Raw genomic sequence first — 20,390 nt, 5'->3', positions numbered from 1 at the left:
AATAAGAGATTGCTATAAAGCTTCCTCCTCCACTGCTGTTGGCTATATTAAAATTGCTCAGTTATCTTTGAATAGAGTGCTCAAGTATACATGAGAGTAGAATTACTAAATCATCAGATTAAAATCATTACCTGGTGACAGTTGTTTTATTCTTGTAAATTCTTCTGAGCATCTGTACTGGTACTTGAAATACATTCACCAAATTTCTTGCCTTGCGGAAGCTTCTTTCTGCTCTGCTCTTCCTTCTCTTCTGCCTTAGTTAAAAAAGGTACATTAGATTTACTTGGCCAGAGCCTGTTGTGGGGAAGGGACCTGCTCCCCCATATATCACAGTGATTTTGTTTGGGAGACAACTGTCTCCATCTTGCTGTCAGTGAAAGATGCTTCAGGCTTTCCATGAATATAAAAATCTACTTACACTGCTAATCTTATTGGTATTAAAAGAAGCAGCTGAACCCTGTACATTTCTTAATTTCATTGCTTGAATCATAGAATCATTAAGGTTGAAAAGATCTCCAAATCATCAAGTCTTTGACTGAATGCCACCACACCCATTAAAGCATATCAGGAAGTGCCACATCTGCTCAGTTGTTTGAACACTTCCAGGGATGGTGACCCCACTGCTGCCCTGGGAAGCTTGTTCCAATGCTTAATCACTCTTTCAGTGAATGAACTTGTCCTGATATCCAACCTGAAGTGTTTTTATGCACTAGTTGGGATTGACAAAGATTTTGCTTTTAAGCAAAAACTCACTTTACATGCTAATATTATCAACTAAAATACTAAAATCTTATCTTAAACACATTCTAAACAAAGATCTTACTCAGACCAGTTGATAACATAATTATAGTAGTTCATCTTTAATTTTGGCTTTCATGAATAATAGCTATGTACTGTATACCACATCTGTCTTTTGTATGATTGCATTTATTTAGAATTCTTGTAAACTGTGAGCTGTGGAGAAACTATTCCTTGCTGCCTTTTATTCACTCAAGTGAACAGCAAACAAATGGCATTTTACTGCAATATATTGTTGTCATCCTAGGCTACTGTCTTATTATACACATCTGTGGTAGCATTTATAAGCACTCAAAACTTTTCCAGATTTTTTTTCCACGTCTTTTTATTTGTCTTTTTACAAAATAAGGTCTAATTTGTTAATTTGCATGCAGTACTTGCTCTTGATTTGTGAAAGCAGGGTGATGCTATGGCCTTTCACTGAACTCTCTCAAATGAAATGTAATATATTATGAAAACTCAATTCTTTTTTAAAATAACTGGGCATGTGAGAGTAGAACAGAAGTAGAAATTATCTCTAATGGAAAGTAGTACATTATACTGTATTACTTTAGGCGTCCTGAGGAGCAAAAGATTATTGGAAACCATTCCTTATTAGAAACATGGGTTTTGTTGTTGTGGATTATAATATAAAAAAAAAAATAAGGTTTTTGCACCTTATTGTGGCCTTTCAGTACTTAATGGGGGTTTATAAAGAAAGATGGGAACAGACTTTTTAGAGGGCCTGTAATTATAAGAAAAAGGGTAAAGTTTGTAAACTGAAGGAGAGTAGTTGCAGACTCAACATAAGGAGGAAATTTTTTACAGTGATGATGAAACACTGACAGTTTGCCAGAGAGGTGGTAGATATCCCATCCCTGGAAACATTTAAGATCATTTTGGTGGGGGCTCTGAGCCATCTGAGGTAGCTGAAGGTGTCCTTGCTCACTGGAGGGGCTTGAATTAGAGCTTTAAAGGTTCCTTCCAACTCAAAACTGTTCTACAATTCTATGAATGAAGCCTAAATGGAGAAACAGAGCAAGGAATTAAATTGACTGGACAACTTTGGAGAAGCTCTTAAATAACTGATGTGTTAAACAGAAGCAAAGTTATTTTACAGTGGCATTGTAAAATAGTACTTTAAATCACCCATGAATTTTATTTGAATGGGATTACTGAAATAATATTTTGTCCTGAGTTCTTGGAAATGAGGTTCTGATAGAATTGATGCTTATGTCTTTAAAACATGAAAAATATTTGAAATGTGCATGGTAATTTTCAATATTTAAGAAAATTGCTAGAATGTAGAGAAGATGTAGTGTTTGGTATGATGTTTGAAGCTGGCAGTTTCCATTAAATTGTCTAACCCGCTGGGTTTAGGGGTAGGAGGTTTGCTATTACTCTTTTAACTATTGCTATTGGTATTACTTCCTTTGGAAATCCTTCAGGATGTCTACAGAATTGTCATGTTTTTGAAAGTAAAGCTGTAGGGAGACTTCAGTATGTATTCAACAGCTCTACTTTGTCATAACAGTCATAATAGACGACTGTAAGAGCTTGGCTTATTTAACCTCCCAAGGGAAGGCTGAGAAGGTAGGCTAACTCTGTGTCTTAGGATTGATTGCTGAAAAGAAGATAAAGAGAGTTGGGAAAATGTTCTTATGTGCTTGTAGGGTTTGGAGAGATAGGAAAGCATTTCTGATTCTGGAGCTGTGCAGTTGAGCACCAGTGCTCAGGGTTTAAGATCCCCACTCCTGCCCCTTGGCTCTGGCCTTCATGGGGCAGTTTAATAAGCACAAAGCACAGAGATGATCTATGCAAGACACCTTCAAATATCAGCAAACTGGACTCATTAGCAGCAAATTCCCATACACTACTTCATTTTTCTCTGGTGTATTCCAACATGGCTTTTTGCTCTGCTCAGGTGACTCAGTAATAAAACAATGAACACATTACTGTCGTGTTTTGTATTTCACTGCAATTCCGTATCCATGTCATACTTGCAAAATCATGTCACACAGGACATATAATTAATAGTGCTGAGCAAGATCTAGTTTGAGTTGTGTTCTAATAAAGTGTGTTCTCACAAAAGAATACACTTAGGGCAAGGTTTGGTTATGCTTAGATGAAATTCAGTGAAATCTTTTGTAGAAAAACAAAGCAAACGCAGTTCTGCTACAGGATTATACAGGATGTGACCTAGCCTGGAAATCCCATTTTAGCTGGGGTTGATCTCTGCCATCCTGGGTGCATACAGAAGCCCATTTTGACCTTGTAGTCTGTGAAATGTTAACATTTTTCTTTGTTTTTACATTGTACAGTTTTGTTCTCTATAAATTGCACATTTCTCAGAAAGGATTTGGTAGATTAATATGAAATTGCATGTAATGCAGAAAGAATACAGATACTTGTTTCAGGTTAATGATTCCTTTACTCAGTTCTTAATTCTTTCATTCTGAATTACCTTTTCTTTACTGGATATGCTATTCCACCCAAGTTTTTGCATGTTAATGAAGAGAACTATCGATATTTAGATTCAAGAACCAGAGGTCTCTCGATGACATGGTGTGAAATTGGTTGTGTCATTAGCATCTTCATACTTAAACTTACATAAAAAATACTAGATGGTTCTAAGGTACAAATGAGGCTCTGTCAGTCTGTGTCCTTTTAGAATTGGTTTGAAAATGTGGATCTAACCCCTTTATTCACACTTAGTTTTTTCTTTACATATAGTTTGCAATTGTATTCTGTGTATCACTGTGCTGATAGAGTAGGTGGTATTTGGAGTAAAAATGTCTCATATTCATACATGGAGTATGTACTCTCACATTGTATTTCCAACCACAAGCAATTTCTTGGTTTTGCCCTTTAAAGTCAGCTCAGTTGTGAGAGTGGGGATAGTTTCTCAGTCTTCAAAAAGTGATTAAATTATTTTATTTAGATTATAAGATACTTTACTTGTGTCTTATGTGAAATGGTTGGTATGTGTGAAAACAGATGTGCTTTGTAACTGTGGAAAAAAATAGTTCCAAGCTAGAATAACCAGTGAATGCATTACAGGCCATGGATGCATTTGTGGGAGAGTTTTATGAGATAGACAAGCACAGTGTGCAAGTTACATTTCATTACCTTGACTGCACGTGCCCTTCCACTCCTCAAAACTGACACCAAGTACGTTTGGCTTTTTTGTTCTGTCCTTGTACTGAAGACAGAATAAATAAAATGAGTAGGTCAGCCCAGTTCCACTAGGTTCAGAGTGAAAATACATAAAATGAGAAAGAAAAAGCAACAGAAACCGTCCTGTATTTTTGAAAGAGGCTGTTTTACCTTTACAGTGTGCTTTAAGCATCTCCTTTATTAGAATTGATGCGTGGTTATGGATGAATGGAAGGAAAGGATCATGCAGGACATGTATTTTCAAGTTTTAGAGGAAGCTGGGTAGAGAAAGAGAGCAGGTTTATGATAATGTCAAAGGGAAAAGATACCTTGTAAAAGTATTGGATTAATTCAAGATGAGAGTGTTTTTTCTTTATCATCTTTGCTCTGCACAAAGGAAATGGCTGGGCTTTTTTGTTAAAGAGGAGATAACTGAGTATATGGTACTTAGCTACTTAGATTATGTAATTTACTTTGTACCTTTTCCATGGGTAAATGCTGTTTGTATCTAAAATGACTCCAGTTTCAGCCTTCAGTGTGATAGAGACAGAGTATATTATTATTATTATTATTAACTAATTTTTTCTTTTCCGGATCCTATTGTTCATAAAATACATGGCTGCCTACAAATACTAGCGTAACTGCTTTTGTTTGTAAAAATAAATGTTCTTGTAAAGACAGAGGTCTGCCCTTTTGTCTTCCTCTCTGCAGTCCCATAAGTAAGCATAATTTTATAGTTTTACCATAAAGTTAAACCAAAAATAAATTAAAGTAAATAAATCTAAGTAAATAAAATCAATAAAGATAAAACTATACCAAAGTAAATTTTACCATTTTCACATTTTAGTGAAATACAAGATGTTGAGAATACTATGACTAAGATTTGCCACTTCCACAAAAAAACTCTGAACTTTTGGTTTTTCAGTAAACTGAAAGCCAGTATATTTGTTAGGTTGGCTTGAACTGGAACTTTAAATCAGAAATACTGATTTGTGAGATGCAGCTGAATATCCTGTTCCAAATTAGAGTTTTGGCATTGTTTCTTTTCAATTTGGGTCATTCCAATAGCATAAATTCTTACTTTGTATAAGATTGTAATGCATTCCTGAGAGACACAGTTATTCCTTAGAGTGGTAGAGATGTTTACTGTATGAAATTTGTAGTTTTTATGTATTTCTAGGTGCTGTGCTTACCTGCTATTAAAAAGGATTTAAACTTGACAGTCAGCAAATAGTGTAAAATTTATTTTAGAGCTTTTCTTAGAAAATAAATTATTTTTTGTGTTTAAGTGTGATTTTTATGTTAATGTCATAGTTCTCAAAAAGCATTCATCAAGCAGGAATGTTTGGCACATGCAAGCTGTAAGCAGAAAAGGATTAGGGCTTGGACCTCTCTCTGGTTGTGGGAACACAGACCTCCAAATACAGACACACAAAGCCTCCTGCCCAGGAGTTAGAAGTGAAATTTAAGGAGAAGACAAGACAGACTGCAGTGATCAGAGCAGGGCATGGCCAGACAAGTGTCCTGACCAGCAATTTGTTACAAGTGACCAACTCCCTTTCCCCCCTGTACTTACTGATGATTTTTCCTCTTTGTCCTGGTTTTAGCTAGGATAGGGGAAGAGAGGGGTTGAGTGGGCCTAATTTCCAGCTGGGCTTAAACCACTCCTCAACCTACCATGATTTGCTGATCTCAACCCACCTCTTTTGCTAACCTTTTGCTCTTTCCTAAGTGTTTCATGTGAAGTTTTGTGCCAAGCCAAAGTGCTGTTCCCCTGAATGCTGTGGTGAGTGCCATGCTCCTGTGGGCAGTGGCCCCCTGCCAGACTGTGAGGTGAGCAGGGAGCCTCTCCCTTCTCTTTAGCTGGTGTCACACCCCGAGAGAATGGTGCTGCAGTGGGGGATTGGACTGGGTGATGGAGTAAGTTACTGTGTGTGTGTTAAGGGATGTACCTGTATCCAGCTTTTCACATGTATTACAAATTGTGCAGTTTGGTTTATCAGAAGGCTGTGGTTAAAATGGTCTTTTCTTGGAAACTACCCCAGAATGACAGGCATTGGGATCTGCCACATTAAAGGTTTCAAATAACAAAAGAGCAAAGGAACTTACGAGAAATATTTTCCTTTGTAGGGAAGCTTCTTTCATCTTTCAGAAAGAAAAAAATGCTAACTCCTCATTTTGATTTTTGTGTAAATCCATGGGTTTTTGTCACGATGTTAGTGTGACAGGTCGAAGCTCAGCTCAAAGTAGTGTTAGAACTCTCATTTAAGCTGTATGTGACAAGATTGTCCAATGGAAGCCTTTGTAGAATACCCTACATTATTTATAAGTATTTCTTTACAGTATGGGACTTTATGGTATGGCAAGGAGATAACTATGCTGTATTGATCACATGGGTTCTTATGCACAGCATTTAACTTGAAGTCTGTTAGCTTTATAAGTAAAAGACAGGTAAGAAATTGAGTTGGAAGAAGCACTATCCCTGACTTGCAGTTCACCTTGTTTCATACCATCCTAATTCATCTATTCTTCAGGGCTACTTGCCAGTCAAAACCAATGAAAACTGAGTAGTTGTTCCAGAAAAAAATTTTAAAGATTAATTGATGTTTAGGAAAAAGTACATGTAATTCAAGTTTAATGGGAATATTTTTATTTTTCTTAAAGGAATTGCCTACGGTTTTGCTTATTCATCAGATTGACAGGCATGAAGGTTCATGGACAATATTGCCATTAATGAAAGAGTAAGTGTAATTAATGCCAGTTATTTTCAGAAGTCTTTGTAACCAAGAATATATGTATTAGTTACTCAGACCTCTTTTTTCAGAAGCATGATTTTTTAATAAATATGAGTTGCAACCTTGTATTTTAACTTTCTTACTGTATTTCCTTTTTTTTTGTTTTACAAAGCAATTTTCTGATAAAGTTAATTAAGTCAGAGAAGCCTATTTAAAATAAAACAACGATAATAGAATTTAACTGAGCAACAGCCTTCTTCGAAGCACTGTGCATTTAAAAATTATTAGGGAAGCAAACTAGTCTAAAGAAACAGCATTTTTAAGTGTGGATTTTTCTATTTGGTGCCCAGTTCTTACAGTGTAAGGTGTGAGGTATTACATAAATTTTGATCTTTCAGATTACTTGACTGAATGAAGTTGAATAAATTAAACTAAAACAGATCATAATACTTGCTTGGAGTTTTTATTGCTTATAGTGTTTGTAAGAGGTAGTATGTCTCTGTAGTGAGAAAATGTAGGTTTCAGCATCTTTTTGGATGCTTATATGGCAAGTTTTCATATTAGTATGATCAGAAAAGACAGGTAGTCTCAAGTATTTTTTCTTCTTAGCTTATGCAGATGGCTCCAAGGAGGACATGCTGCATTTACATGGTAGTATCTTGCAATCTGTCAGGAGAAAATTATTTTGTTTCGGAAATCCTCAAGCTCCATGGTACTGAAGGCTATCTTTTGCCTGGAGCTTGCATTTGAAATATGCAGCCTCCTGAGGTTTAATTTAGTTAATATAATTTATTAGACATATTCAGGGTGAGGTTTTTATGTCAGAGTGGTTGCAGGCCAGGATACTTTTCCTTGTGCTTTCCATTGCTTTGTGTGTAGAAAAATGAAATTAGTCCTTGTATAGCGGCTGTCTTTGAGATATATGTAAACTGTGAAAAATAGCAAAAGAGATTGGAAGTAAATTGAAAAACTGGAAGATGATGTTCAAACTATCAATCATCTTTGTTTTTTTCCCTGCTTACTCCCGTTTCAATGACCTTGTGACTCCTCCTCTGAATTATTTATGTCTTGGTGACAGGGCTTACAGATACAGCTCTTACAAGATAGCAAAAGTAAAAAAAACCAAAAACACAAATGCTCATTTGTGTGAGAAAGCAGAAGAAAATTCTTTAGAAATAGAAGAAGAATCTTAAGTAGAGGATTTACATTTTGAGATTTCTGGAATATGAGTTTCCTTGTGTATACTATTTCACTTAGTACTTTTGGCAAATGAAGACATGGAGTAGTTGAGAAGTATGTTGGTGTTTTGAAGCTTTTATTGTTTTGTTTTCTCAATGGACAAAAGAGAAGGAAGGGAGTTCAGCCCATCCTGCTGCAGCTGATGATGCTTTTAATTGTGATGTAAGATGCGTCTGTATCTGAAAACTGCTGTGAAAATAATAGATTTCTCAGTCCTGTAGTTATCAGCATTTTTAAGGAGGTCTCTAAGCAGTTGTGAAAATTCTTAATTTTTAGTTCTTGGGCACAGGTTAAATTGGACAAGATAATTAATTTCAGAAGATACAATTAGTGGATGGCTTATGATACAATATCCTTGCGGTGCCCAGAAGGCTGCTATGTTTCTTCTCAGTAACCATGCTCATTCAGCAGAGAAGAAATCCATTTTTAAAAAATTATCCAAAACAGGATCTTATCTGGGTATCTCCAGTGTCTCCTTGCAGTCTCAACTCTAAACTTTTGTGCTCTGAGGTCTCCATAAGACTCTCTTGAAGACCTTAAGTACTTAGCCTTGAGAATCATTCTGTCTGTCTATCAATAGCTAGGGGAGCTGCTCATTATTTTTGTGAACTTATGTGCGCTATATTCGCAAGATGCAGAAATTCTTTTTGTAGGGGTCATTCTTGTGTTTTCCCCTTGCCCTTCACCCACCTGCTTTTATGTAAATCCAGACATTTCTGTCTTGAAGTTCTAGCTGAGCACTAAGGTGTGAGAGAAAAGCCTGCAGTCTTCACAGGGTGTTAATTACTGTACATATTAAAAAACATGAGATGTGTCTGATACCCTTTCTGTACTTGTTTGTTAGGTTTTAGAGGGGCAGTAGGAAGTGTTTTTCCCACTTAACTTTGTCTTGCTTGCTTGGCTGAATGGCAGAGGGTTGCCTGGATTTCAGTGTTGACTATGCACCAATTATATGACATTATGAAAGGATGAGTGATGAGTTCTTCTGGCTACTGGAGTTTAGCAGATAAGATTTCTGCTTAAGTGTGTTAAGAAGAAAGCAGTGAATGGTCAAATACTGTTGCAAGACACAGAGGAAAGGTAGCTTAACAGGAAGATGACTCTCATGATACTGTAGAGAAAATTATTTCTACCCCAGCCCAAACCAGCACAATACTTGGTCCCAGGTGAAAAAAGACTGAACTAATCTAACACCTGGCAACCATCTGGTGCTTCTAGCATGTTACTGCAATACCTGCAGAGGCAGGTAACATTTTCTAGCTTAAGTATTTCTCAGATGATGGGTTTGGGTTTTCATGTGGTATTTGGTTTTGGGGGTTTTTTTTAGGCAAACATGATTCCCTAAAACATAAATGATCCAATCAACCTTTTTAGCTTACTTCTGCTGACTTATGTTTCTGCTGTTTGTTTTCATTGCTGATTTTATCAGTAGAAAGTGCTTCGGAAAAAGCAGACTGTGATGTTCACAGATACTGGTTTACTTTTCCCTCTCCTCAGATGATTTGTTAAATTGAATCAATGTAAAAGTCATGCAAAGGAAACTGGGAAAATAAAGAGTGCAGGTTTTTTCCATTAGGATGATATTAATTAATACAGCTCATTTTTGATGAGTAGTGGAAGAATTAAGGCTAGAGGAACAGAGAAACAAGGAATGACATTTTTCTGAAGGATTCAGGGATCCTGCGTTGAGATTATTGTTATCTTTGAGGAACCCCTTCAGTGTGTAGTTTCACTGTACTGGAAAAGCTAATGAAGTTTTTAGATTGGGAATGTTCAGTGTCCAACAGCAGTGACAAAACCTGCCATTAGGCATTTTGATGATGGTTGCAGTGCTGTTAGATTTTAGACAGCCAATGGTGGGGCCCCTTGGAAGAAGGGGAAGGTAACTTAAACTGCTATCTGTGGACATCTGAATTCTTAGGTGGCTATTAGATACATTTCTGAACGGAAATCCTTTATGTATCTCTGTTCCCTTTTTCTCTGTAATAACTGGTGCTTTATAAATAGATAGCAGCAGAGGCAGTATCTTTATCCATTCACAGTAGTCCTTTGATGTGTAATTCTAAATCGGTAGTAAAATTTTCCGCTTCTGTATAAATGAAGAATTGATGGTAAATTATTTATATTTGGGGAATGTGCCTTGAATTTGCCAATTTTATTCATAAGCCACCTTTTTAGTAAAATGTTTATTTCTTTTTTTTAGCTTCTCTGTTACCTATGGTTGGAACACCTCATGGATTTTCTTCTGTGAAGAAGATACACGAATACAAGTCTTAAAACTACTAGAAACACTCAGAAGATTTGACAAGTCTAAGGTGAAATAAACATTTAGAGATTTGACATTTTTTTTTGAGTGTGATTGAGTGTGTTTTGCCAAATGTTGGAAAAGATGTGTTCACACACCTTGAAAGAGGGGCACAGATTTCTGTTGCTGAGGCTGAGAACAAGGTATTTAACATGAAACAGTACAAGCACCTGTATAGCTGTTGAAGAACTGTTAAAGTGAAGCAGAAAAACCATTTTCTTCTGTGAATAGTCTGAAAATTATGTACCATAAACAAAAATATGAATATAGTCTGTTTTGTGGTCCCTTATCCCCATTTTCCTGTCTGCTATCAACTCTGATTATCATCAGACTGAATGACTGATGCTAGTTTGTCTCTGATATAAAATAGTAGGGTGTTTAACTTGCATTCTGTTTCTGATCTGTCTTGGTGATAAGTCTTCTGTACCTGTTGGAAAAAAAAAACAACACCAAAGACTTGGGAAAAAACAAATTAGAAGTACAATCACCAAGGAGCAAAGCAAATTTGGCAATGCAACTGACATGAAAGGTGTCAATATTTAGAAGTTTCAATGTTCAGAAAAAAAACCCCACTGTGGTGTCAGCCTGTAATAAAAGAAGCCAAAAATCTACTGTGTGAAATATATTTTGCTTCTTTATCATAGTTCTGTTTCAGGACTCACTTTTACTTCTTTTTCAGGCACATGGCCTTGTGGTGTTTTCTCACAGTTCTTTTCTAAAATGGTAATAATAATAAAAATTCAGAGGTCTTACCTTTTAAAACACTTGGTCTTCAAAATGGAGGACTGAATATATTCAGACCTTTATCTTTTTTTTTTTTCTGTTTCAGAAACACCTACTTATAATTGATATTCTCAGAATAGAAACATGAACATTTTTGTTCTAGCTGCTGCCCTTCTGCCAGTTTTACTCTCTGCTTTGCATTACATATGGGTTCTAATAAAATAACAAATTACATTCCAACCTGCAATAAAAGGAAAATTAAAAACATTGCTTTTGTACATAGAAATTGTCATCCTAGTGTAGCAGTCCATCCCTGATTCCTTATATATGGTAGTAGTCCATCAGATACAAAATTTAAGGTGATTTATATCAGAGCTCATTAAATATTCATTTTAAAGTCTCAGCAGTCTGCATAATAAAAGGTTGGTATACGCTTGTCTCATTAAGAGGTCTGCAATGGGCCTGTGAATTGTTGATGAATCTGCAGCTTTTCAATGTGGATATGTAGAAATTAGTAACAGAAATATTGAGACTGATACAAGTGTAGAATTGAATGTAATGATGAGTGAAAACAGATGTTTCAAAGCATTGAAGGAGACTGTGGAGAAATGTTAAGAGAATGTCCTGCATTGATAACCAAGGGCATTACTGACTGCAGTAAAAGTGAAAATCAGTGAGGAATAGCTTTAGATAGAGACCTCAAGGAAAGCACTCAGATGCTGGATTATAACTGACCATCAGGCAACACTTTTTTATTGTACAGATGAATGAGCACTGGCCCAAAGATGTTGTGAAGTCTCAGTCCTTGGATATAACTCACGGGCCATTAGGACATGGTCTTGGGCATCCTGGTTTGCAGCTGGACCTGTCTGAGCAGGGGAAGTTAGGCCAGGTGATCCCCAGAGGTCCCTTCCAATCTCAGCCCCTCTGTGATTCTGTGTTTCAACAGTAGATTGATTCACAGTGGAAGATGGCAGCAAGGTTAAACTAAATTGTATGTGCCACTCCTCTTCCAGTCCTCCTAACAGGGTGACAGACTGCAGCCCCAGAGATGGCTGGAATGGATAACCCAAGTGGATGGGCAGCAATGACTTAGTAGCTGTTGATACCTGTAAAGTGTATAAAATGTCTTAAGAACAGTTTGTCTTTGAGAATCCTAAGAACTCATAAAATGTTGTAGCAAGACAGTGAGGGAATGACAGTTGAAATATCTTTCTAAGTTCCCTAGTGTAGAAGAGGCCAGAAATTCAAAACTGATATGTGTGAAGATCCTGAACACAGTGCTTTTGAGTGTCTTGTCTAGAGAGCAGTCAGTTTGGGAATTCAAATACTGGAGCAGGTTGTCCGAAGAGGTTGTGGAATGTGTTGAAAACATGACTGGACAGAGTCCTGGGCAGCCTGCATTGGGTGATCCTCCTTGAGCAGAGCAATTGGTCTAGATGATCTCAAGAGGCCTGTTCCAACCTCAGCCATTCTATGACTCTGGGATTCAGTGTTCTTTGAACAGGTAGAAGCCAAGGCATATCCTGGAGTTTGAAAATGCAGACTGTATTTGATTTCAGAGAACAATCTTTAGTTTGATTTCTTACCAAGTACAGTTTTTTGTCCAGATTATTTATTGTGAACAATATGCTTCCCTTGTTTTTGTTTTCAGGTTTGCTTTATTCAGCATGAATGCAGTCGTCATCTTCACTAAAAGGATGCTGTAGATGAACAAAATTGTTTCCTATATTCCTTTACAGGAGTGGTTTTTAGGTAAAGCATTATATGATGAAGAATCTACAATAATTCACCATTATGCCTTTGCTGAAAATCCTACAGTCTTTAAATTTCCAGATTTTGCTGCTGGTTGGGCACTTAGCATTCCACTTGTTAACAAGTAAGAATTGAATTTTAAGTCACTTCCTGTTTATTCTCCATTATTCTCCACATTCCAAGTATAATTATTATAAACACTTCAAAATGAAACAAGAGTGCAGAAATAGATTTCTCTTTCATTGCTGTGCATGTGGTTTATTTTGCTTCACTGTGCCTACGTCACCTAGCTAATAGTTGTCCAGTACTAATTAACTAGTTCAATCCCATATTGTAATTTTAAGAATGTATTCTCCCCCAGACATTGGTTTTATTCTTGGGTTGTAGAGTGGCTGCATTGCCCTCTAGAAACATTTCTTATGCTGTGCAGACAAATTATGTATTTATTTCAGCTTAGATACTTAGGTGCTTTCAAATGAGATTTGTAAAGTTCATAGATTTCAGAAGTTGAATGTATCTTACCATAGCAAGTATCGAAGTTCTCCTGAATTGAAAGTTCCTAAATTCTGTGCTTTGAAATACACAGAGAGAGAATATTTTCTGTAGTTTGAGATGCTGATCAATCCTGAGCTTCAAATGCACTGCTGCTTTTAATCTGCTCAAAGTTTTATGCCAGACTCTCTGCCTTCTCCAGATGAGAACTTTCTTCTTGTGCAGGAAGAATTTATCAAAGTGTGTATGCTGAATATTAATATTAACATCATGGCACTTTTCAGATTTTTTTTAAAAAAGGGTTTATATGATAAATATAAGTTGCTTCTTGAGGCAGTAAGTATAGAAATGTGATTTATCATTATTTTTCCCCTTGTAAGATGGTCAGTAGTACCGGCCTCACTTTCCTGCATGCACTAGTGATTGGTTTTTTTAACATGTTTCATTAAATTTCTTCATCTCTAATTACATAGGCTTGCAAAGAAGTTGAAGAGCGAACCACTCAAATCAGACTTTACGATAGATTTAAAGCATGAGGTAAGCAGATGATGAAAGAAAAATTGCCTCAAAGTTATGTATTTGAATGGTGTTAAATCATAATGGAAATAAGAGATTATTCTTAAACGTTACTAAAAAGGTTGATTGCAATGGAATGTTAGGTTTCTTTTCCTTCCTTTAGAATATTGTAATACTTTAGAACTATATTTTAAGCATAGAAAAATTCATTAAATGAGCTTGCATTCATATATAAATCTTCTAAGGATTGCTCTGTAGGGAAGGAGAGAGACTTCCAATTCATGAACCATAAACTGAAGTGGGTAGTATCTCAATTCTAGCCAGCCTCAGTCACTTTCTGAATCAGACTCTCTGAGCTAAATATGATGGGGTTTGCATTAAATACTCTGCAGAATCTACCTTTGTGTGAACAAGGAGCGCTGCAACTTGCAGCGTGGAAGACTTTTACTTTGTCTCTGGTATGCAACACTTTCAAAAGGTTGGCAGAAGGTATTTCAGACAGTGAGTGAACTGACTGAAAGGGGCATGAGAAGGAGGCTCTGAAAGAGTATCTGTGTTACTTTTTTGGAGGCTTTTTTATTTTTTCTGTATTTAAAATATTTGTGCCATCCAGGGTTTTGTAGTCACCAAAGTGAACTTCTGAATCAGGGTTGGAAGAGGGGCATGAATCTGGAATAAGCTTCTGACCTGAAATAAGAATATGATTAAGATTAGGAATAAGGAATGTGAAGAAGAAGGAAGGAAGAAGAAGGAAGGAAGAAGAAGGAAGAAGGATTAATATTTTGGTCTGAAATTATGAGTGATAGTGAAGCAGTTTTAATTATTTTAACACTCCTGAAAAGCATCTATAAATTGTTGTTCTTGTCCAGAAAAAAAAACCATTTACATAAAACTACTCTGCTTTTTCAGATCTTGTAATGATCTTGTTATAAACCTCCTCATTTACAACATAAATCTATGCTGTATTTATAGAGTAGCATATAAATATGTAGCATATTTAAATAAATTTAGTTTTATGCAAAACCATTCTTTTACATAGTTTCCCCGCATTGACTGATGAATTTCTCAAAAACAATTGAATCCCTCTCAGCTTTCATTTTGCTGTGAGAAACAAGACAAGAAGCTGTTTTTCTCCTCTCATTAATTTTTCTCAATGCAAGACCTTGAGCTTCACAATGTCATTTTATTTTAACTTTATTTTAAGACAAAATCGTTCCCAGTATTCCACTCTACCTCAGCACTAACAAAGTCTCTAAACATATTGTCATAAAAAAAGATCATTAAGAGCCACTCCTTTTATGTGCCACAGATTGCTTAGTAAAAAACAATTGATCACTCGACCAACAAAATGACTTCCATCCACTTATTATTCTGTTAGCAGGTCTTTGCACATGTTTCATTTCAAATTTATTGCCATCGATAACCTACTTCAGGCCTGTAGTTATTCTTTCTGCACAGTCTCATGTCTCCCTAGAGACAGTTTCATTCCCTCTCATTTATTTAATAAATCACCATCTTCCCTGTCTTAAATCATTTTTATGTCTACGCTCTTCTTGTGTGAATCAAGATTGACAACAAATCAAAGGATATAATCTGTCGTTTTTAATGATTGTGTATAATGTTTAAGTTTATAAGAAATGTTTTAGTTTGACAGACTCCTAATAACATATGCCTCTAGTCTTTGGTATATTATTGTGCTCTGCATCCTTTTTATTATTTCTTTTTTGTTTGTGTTACCTTATTACTTTCCAAGTCCCTATTTCTTATATCCGTAACATTTATATCACTTTCATATCTTGCAGATGTGGTAAAATGTTTTTGTCGTGCTGCTGCTCACTTGTAGGTTGTTGCTTAGGCTTTTTGTAGCTGCACAATATATGGCATATTCCCTGATGCCTATTCACAGCTGGAATTGAATAACAGAATTTTTTGTACATCTAACATTAGATCTGAACTAGGATTAAGACTATTTTTATCTTTTAATTGTAAATCTGTTTCCAGTAACTGTCTTAGTAACCTTGTGTCATCCTGTGCTACAACCCAAAATGGCACTCTAACCTCACTTCTGAAATAAAATAGCTTCACACCATTCTAAGGCTTTCTATTGAAATTTCATTTTTCATTGCAAAATTGTAGCACATTGTGAATTTTCATAAATAATTAATGATAAGTTACAATTGTCAAATTCTTTGTTGTCTAGGAGCATTGCCTCTTTGTTGGTTCATGTGATAGACATTAATTCTGAATAGCTGAATTCTGAATTAACACAGGGTCAATTGGTTAAAGCACCCAGGAGCACAAGTACTGTTCTCTATCCTTGCAGTTGCAGGGAGTGATGAGAGAGGAAACAGGAAGAACCAGCAACCAATTCTTGGCTCTGAGCATGGTGCCACTGGCAGAATATGGAGAAATTAGTTAATTCAGTTAATAACTCGGGGACAAATCTGCTACGCCATCCCATATCTTTCACTTTTCTTGTTAATATGATTTCTTTATATGCCCTGAAAATTTTTATCTAGTTTAATTACTGATATAAATGTTTCCAATTTTGATAGATCGCCCTGTACATTTGGCAGAAAGGGGAAGGACCACATCTTACTCCAGTGCCTGAGTTCTGCACAGATGATGTGAATTCATATAAGGCTGATCACTGTGCAACAACATTCAGTAATTTTCTGCCACTTTGTGTAAGTACAATATTTTAAATAAATAAATAGTTTGTTCTGGCATTTATCTAGGATGCATTTTGGATATGCTTTCGTGCTTCTGTGGCACAGAATATTTCCTGGCAACTAATATTGCTTATGCTTTAATGAGTCTTTCTACCACAATGTCTGGTTGGTGTATGATCTATAAATTATTTATCCTTACACTCCTTACACAGGGAGATACTGAAGTATAGATGATCTTTTTCTTTCCCTACAGATGGGAATATCAAACTTGTTGAGGCTAAAGGCAAAATGTAATATAGTATTTGGTGCCTTAAAGTACAACCCATCTCTTCTACCTCTAGGAGAATACATTTATGATATTATGAGTTAAGTGTAGTTAGAGGTCAAAAAGTGTTCCATGCTTCCAGGAGAGCAAAATTCTAGGTGCGGAAAAGGATAACAAATCAAAGTGGTCAAATGGTTTATTACAGTTGAGGAGATTGAAAGATTTCTAGTGTGTAGCATTTCAGCTGTTTCTTCCAAGTGTGATACAATTTGTGTTCTCATACTGACTGATTTCAAAGAAATTATGAAAACATTCTTTTTTGGATGAATCATTGTTAGTTCAACAAGTTTTTCTACTCATGGTCTTTCCCCAGTGATAGGAGTTTTAGTTCTTGTTAGAGTACCATATCAATGGAAAAAAACTTTCCAATAATGTTATTTCAGGAATTTTATACAACCAATGCCTTTTTTTTCAAGAGATAAAAATTTACTTCCTGGTGTATCATGAGGAACACTCTTCTGCTTGGTAGGCTATACAATGAAAAGATATTTTTTGTTTTATTATATGTATGGGCATACATATCCTATAAAATACTACAGGCACAGCCTGGACTTAAAAGATTAATTTTTGTTTTGTTCATATAGGGAGAGCCAGTGAATAAGGAAGATGTTTTTGTTGCTGTAAAAACGTGTCGAAAATTTCATGGTGACAGAAGTAAGTTGTTGGCTGGTCAAGGTAGTAGTTCTATGCAATATACTTCACAAAATGAATATTTAAAAAGCAAGCTGATACATGCGCTCTCTGTAGCTCTTGGGACTAAATGTTTGCGAAACTGACTGGGAAACAGGAAAGTTTTGGAATTATAAACAGCTTATCCTTCAGGTGGAATCTTTTTGCTGTTCAGAGTCCTCAGGAGTGCTGTGAAATGTTTAAGATAAAAAATTGTTTCATTATTAGTCACTGTTGGCAAAAAACTTGTAATTGAATACATAAATTAAAACCTGCATAGGGTCAGCTGATATTGTTGTAAGTTGTTGCAATATGAATTAATACAGCAGCTGTTAATGTCCTTCGGTGAGTTTCCCCTAGATAATTGCTTCACTACTTTTCTTTGTACCAGCAGTGACAATTGTGCAGCTTTTTGGTGACTGACTTAGAAATTTGAACAAACTGAGGTCCCTCATCTCCTCCTTCCTTTTGTCATGCCCTCCTCTCCAGTAAAAGATTGAGCAGTTTATGTTGTCATGTTGCTTCTAGCCGTTCGATGTGCGTGTGAATTTTGTAATGCTTGGAATAGGAAAATTTGTCCCTTCTGGAAATCTGGGCATATGTAGTACTTTGTCCAGCCAGTGCCCCAGATCAAGAGTTTGTGAAACACTATAGCCTGTTTCATCTGAAAGTTCATCTGAAAATTGTAGAGTTACACAAGCAGTGACAGTCACCATGCTAAAAACAGCAAACAAAAAGACCTTAGGACAGCCCAGAAAGATACACACAGCAAGCATTAACATCCTCCTCAGGGGCACCGAAAATACACACAGAGAGACTCTCAGCTTCCACTAACAGATAGTAATGCCTGGCTAAGTTGAGGGAGATCAAGTCTCAACAAAGCTTGGAAGGAAAAATTCTAAATCCACCAATTTAACGGAAGATGCTTTACCTACTTGATGCCACCCACTGGTCTGTTCTAGTTTGCTTCTAGACATTTTGTTAATAAGGAAGAGATTTGTTTCCAGGAATTTGCTTGAATTTTGTGTGCTCTTTAATACTCCAGGTACATAAAACTCTCTCCGTTAGGCTTAGTTTGTTTATAAGCATAATTTAATTATAATTGGCAAAAAAATTGAAAATTAAGTAATTGGTTAGTAGTTGTACCAGATTTTGAGAGGGTTTTGCCACACCTGTTGTCAGAGGACAGGATGAAAGTAAGAGCTCATTTCTTAACTAAGTCTGGTTAGAAACAGGCAGGTTTTTTTTCATAATAAGACTTATGGAATTTTTTTCTTAATGTTACTGCACCTGATGAAGGCACATCTGTAGTATTTTGATTATATAATTATTAGGTTATTTTTAAAGTAGCTTTTGACAAAACAAAAATGACTGTCCTGTAATTGGAGTTCACTGAAGAGTTCTCCTTCCTGGATCCATGTTAATTTTTTAACATCAAAATTTTAAAAAAAAGAAGAAAAAGGAAAAAAAATAACCTAGGAAGCCAGAAAAAAACATAAGGCCTCAAAAAGATAGCTTAAACATTCTTCAAGAAACACCTGTTGAAGACTGAGGAAAATTCTTGAACTTTCCTCACAGCTTCCAGTTTTATGCAATAGAGGATAATCTTACTCCAGATTTTGAAAGATTAGTGGATGCCAGCTTCAGAGAGCTCTTTTTACCTGGTAAGTCATTCTTTATTGTATGCCAAAAACTACATTAATGCAGCATAAGGCTTGGAAATTGCTGTGCTTTTTAAAGCAGCTAAATTTTACCTCAGAATTTACTTTAATGCAACTCTCCTTCTTACACATACCATCTGTAGTTATAAAAGAAGTTTTCAAGACTGCAAACATGCATCAGGGTTCTAGAAACAGCAGAAATAAAATGTCTTTAAGAGCTTATAGCTGACCTTTAAATATCTCTAGTGGTATTAAAACTTCAGCGTGATCACAAGTGTTAATACATATTGATGAATATTTGCATCGTCATCTAATCCAAAATTCCCAGTAGTTTTCTTTGGAAGACACAATTTGCCAGCAATTACAAAGTATTGTGGAATTCAATTTACAACTGACATTAGTCTGCATGGTGACACTTCCATCAAGACAAGCAGGGAAAGAGAAAGACACTTTAGCTAACAGCCCCCTTGCTAGACCTTCTAACTGAGACGAGACTCAAGTCCTTGCTTCAGTAAACTTTTCTTCATTTATAGAAAGAAGGGGGGCTACACCAAGGGAATTGAGAGGCTTAGTCTGTAATTGCAAATACTTCTGTGTGTTAAAGGACCCTGCTGAGTTTCAGGCCCTTATCTGGAGAAAGGTGAAACAACCTTCACAGGTGCATCTCTTCTGCCAGGGGAAGTTTGGATGCTCTTGTGTATCTGCGATTCTTCTGTTCTGCAGCCTTATTTTCTGAAACCTTTCTGGTTTTATTCTGCTGAGAAACATTTCTAAGTAAAACATTTCAACAAAATAAGAAAGTATTTTCCTGCCTGTACATTTTTTTTGTAAATAATTCCTTTTGGATTTTTTATGAAAAAATGAGAACACTTCTACATTTCTTTAAGAACTTTAAAAAGTAATATGGACCATTGCAGAATGCTACAAAAGTGATTTTTTTCTTTTCAAAATATTAAATCCTTACCATTAGTGCATTGAGTTCTTATTACTCTGTCTTAACACTAAAATGAACTGAAGGATAACTGTTGTCAAGCTGATTGATGATCAGTCAAGAGTAATAAATCCTGTGTGTTCAGAGTAGAGGGAAGTGAGCAACTAGGCAGGCAACAAACATCAGATTAAGTGATGGATGATTCTAGCAAGGGTCTAAAGTGAGTTGTTCACAAGCATCAGGGTTGTTTAGCAGCAAAGGGAAGTTATAAATAAATATTATAATATTATAAAGACTTCCTCCATTTAAAGCACTGTCTGCTACCCATGAGAGCTCCTGGGTGGTGTCAGGGAGCATAAAGCAGAGAAGCAGTAGCAGCAGAATGCAGAGTACTTGCTCATCTCAGGCCTGACCTCCTCATTTTTAAGATGGAA

At 36.0% G+C, this 20,390-nt stretch overlaps 1 protein-coding gene across 1 annotated transcript in view; it reads left to right on the top strand.

The window, feature by feature from the left end:
* B3GLCT (beta 3-glucosyltransferase) overlaps positions 1-20,390 on the top strand; it is a 63,524-nt gene that overhangs the window by 33,675 nt on the left and 9,459 nt on the right. The window contains exons 6-11 of the mRNA XM_088051297.1: positions 6,598-6,674; positions 10,111-10,222; positions 12,678-12,814; positions 13,656-13,719; positions 16,254-16,385; positions 17,280-17,349. Of these exons, the coding sequence (XP_087907423.1) occupies positions 6,598-6,674; positions 10,111-10,222; positions 12,678-12,814; positions 13,656-13,719; positions 16,254-16,385; positions 17,280-17,349 (592 nt within the window). The remainder of the gene's footprint in view (positions 1-6,597; positions 6,675-10,110; positions 10,223-12,677; positions 12,815-13,655; positions 13,720-16,253; positions 16,386-17,279; positions 17,350-20,390) is intronic.

Source organism: Pseudopodoces humilis, chromosome 2 (genome assembly GCF_049639895.1).
Source record: "Pseudopodoces humilis isolate 2021_Gansu_Grassland_sample_001 chromosome 2, ASM4963989v1, whole genome shotgun sequence".
Lineage (NCBI taxonomy): Eukaryota > Metazoa > Chordata > Aves > Passeriformes > Paridae > Pseudopodoces > Pseudopodoces humilis.
Note: the sequence above shows the minus strand (reverse complement) of the source record. Positions and strands in the feature narration are given on the sequence as shown.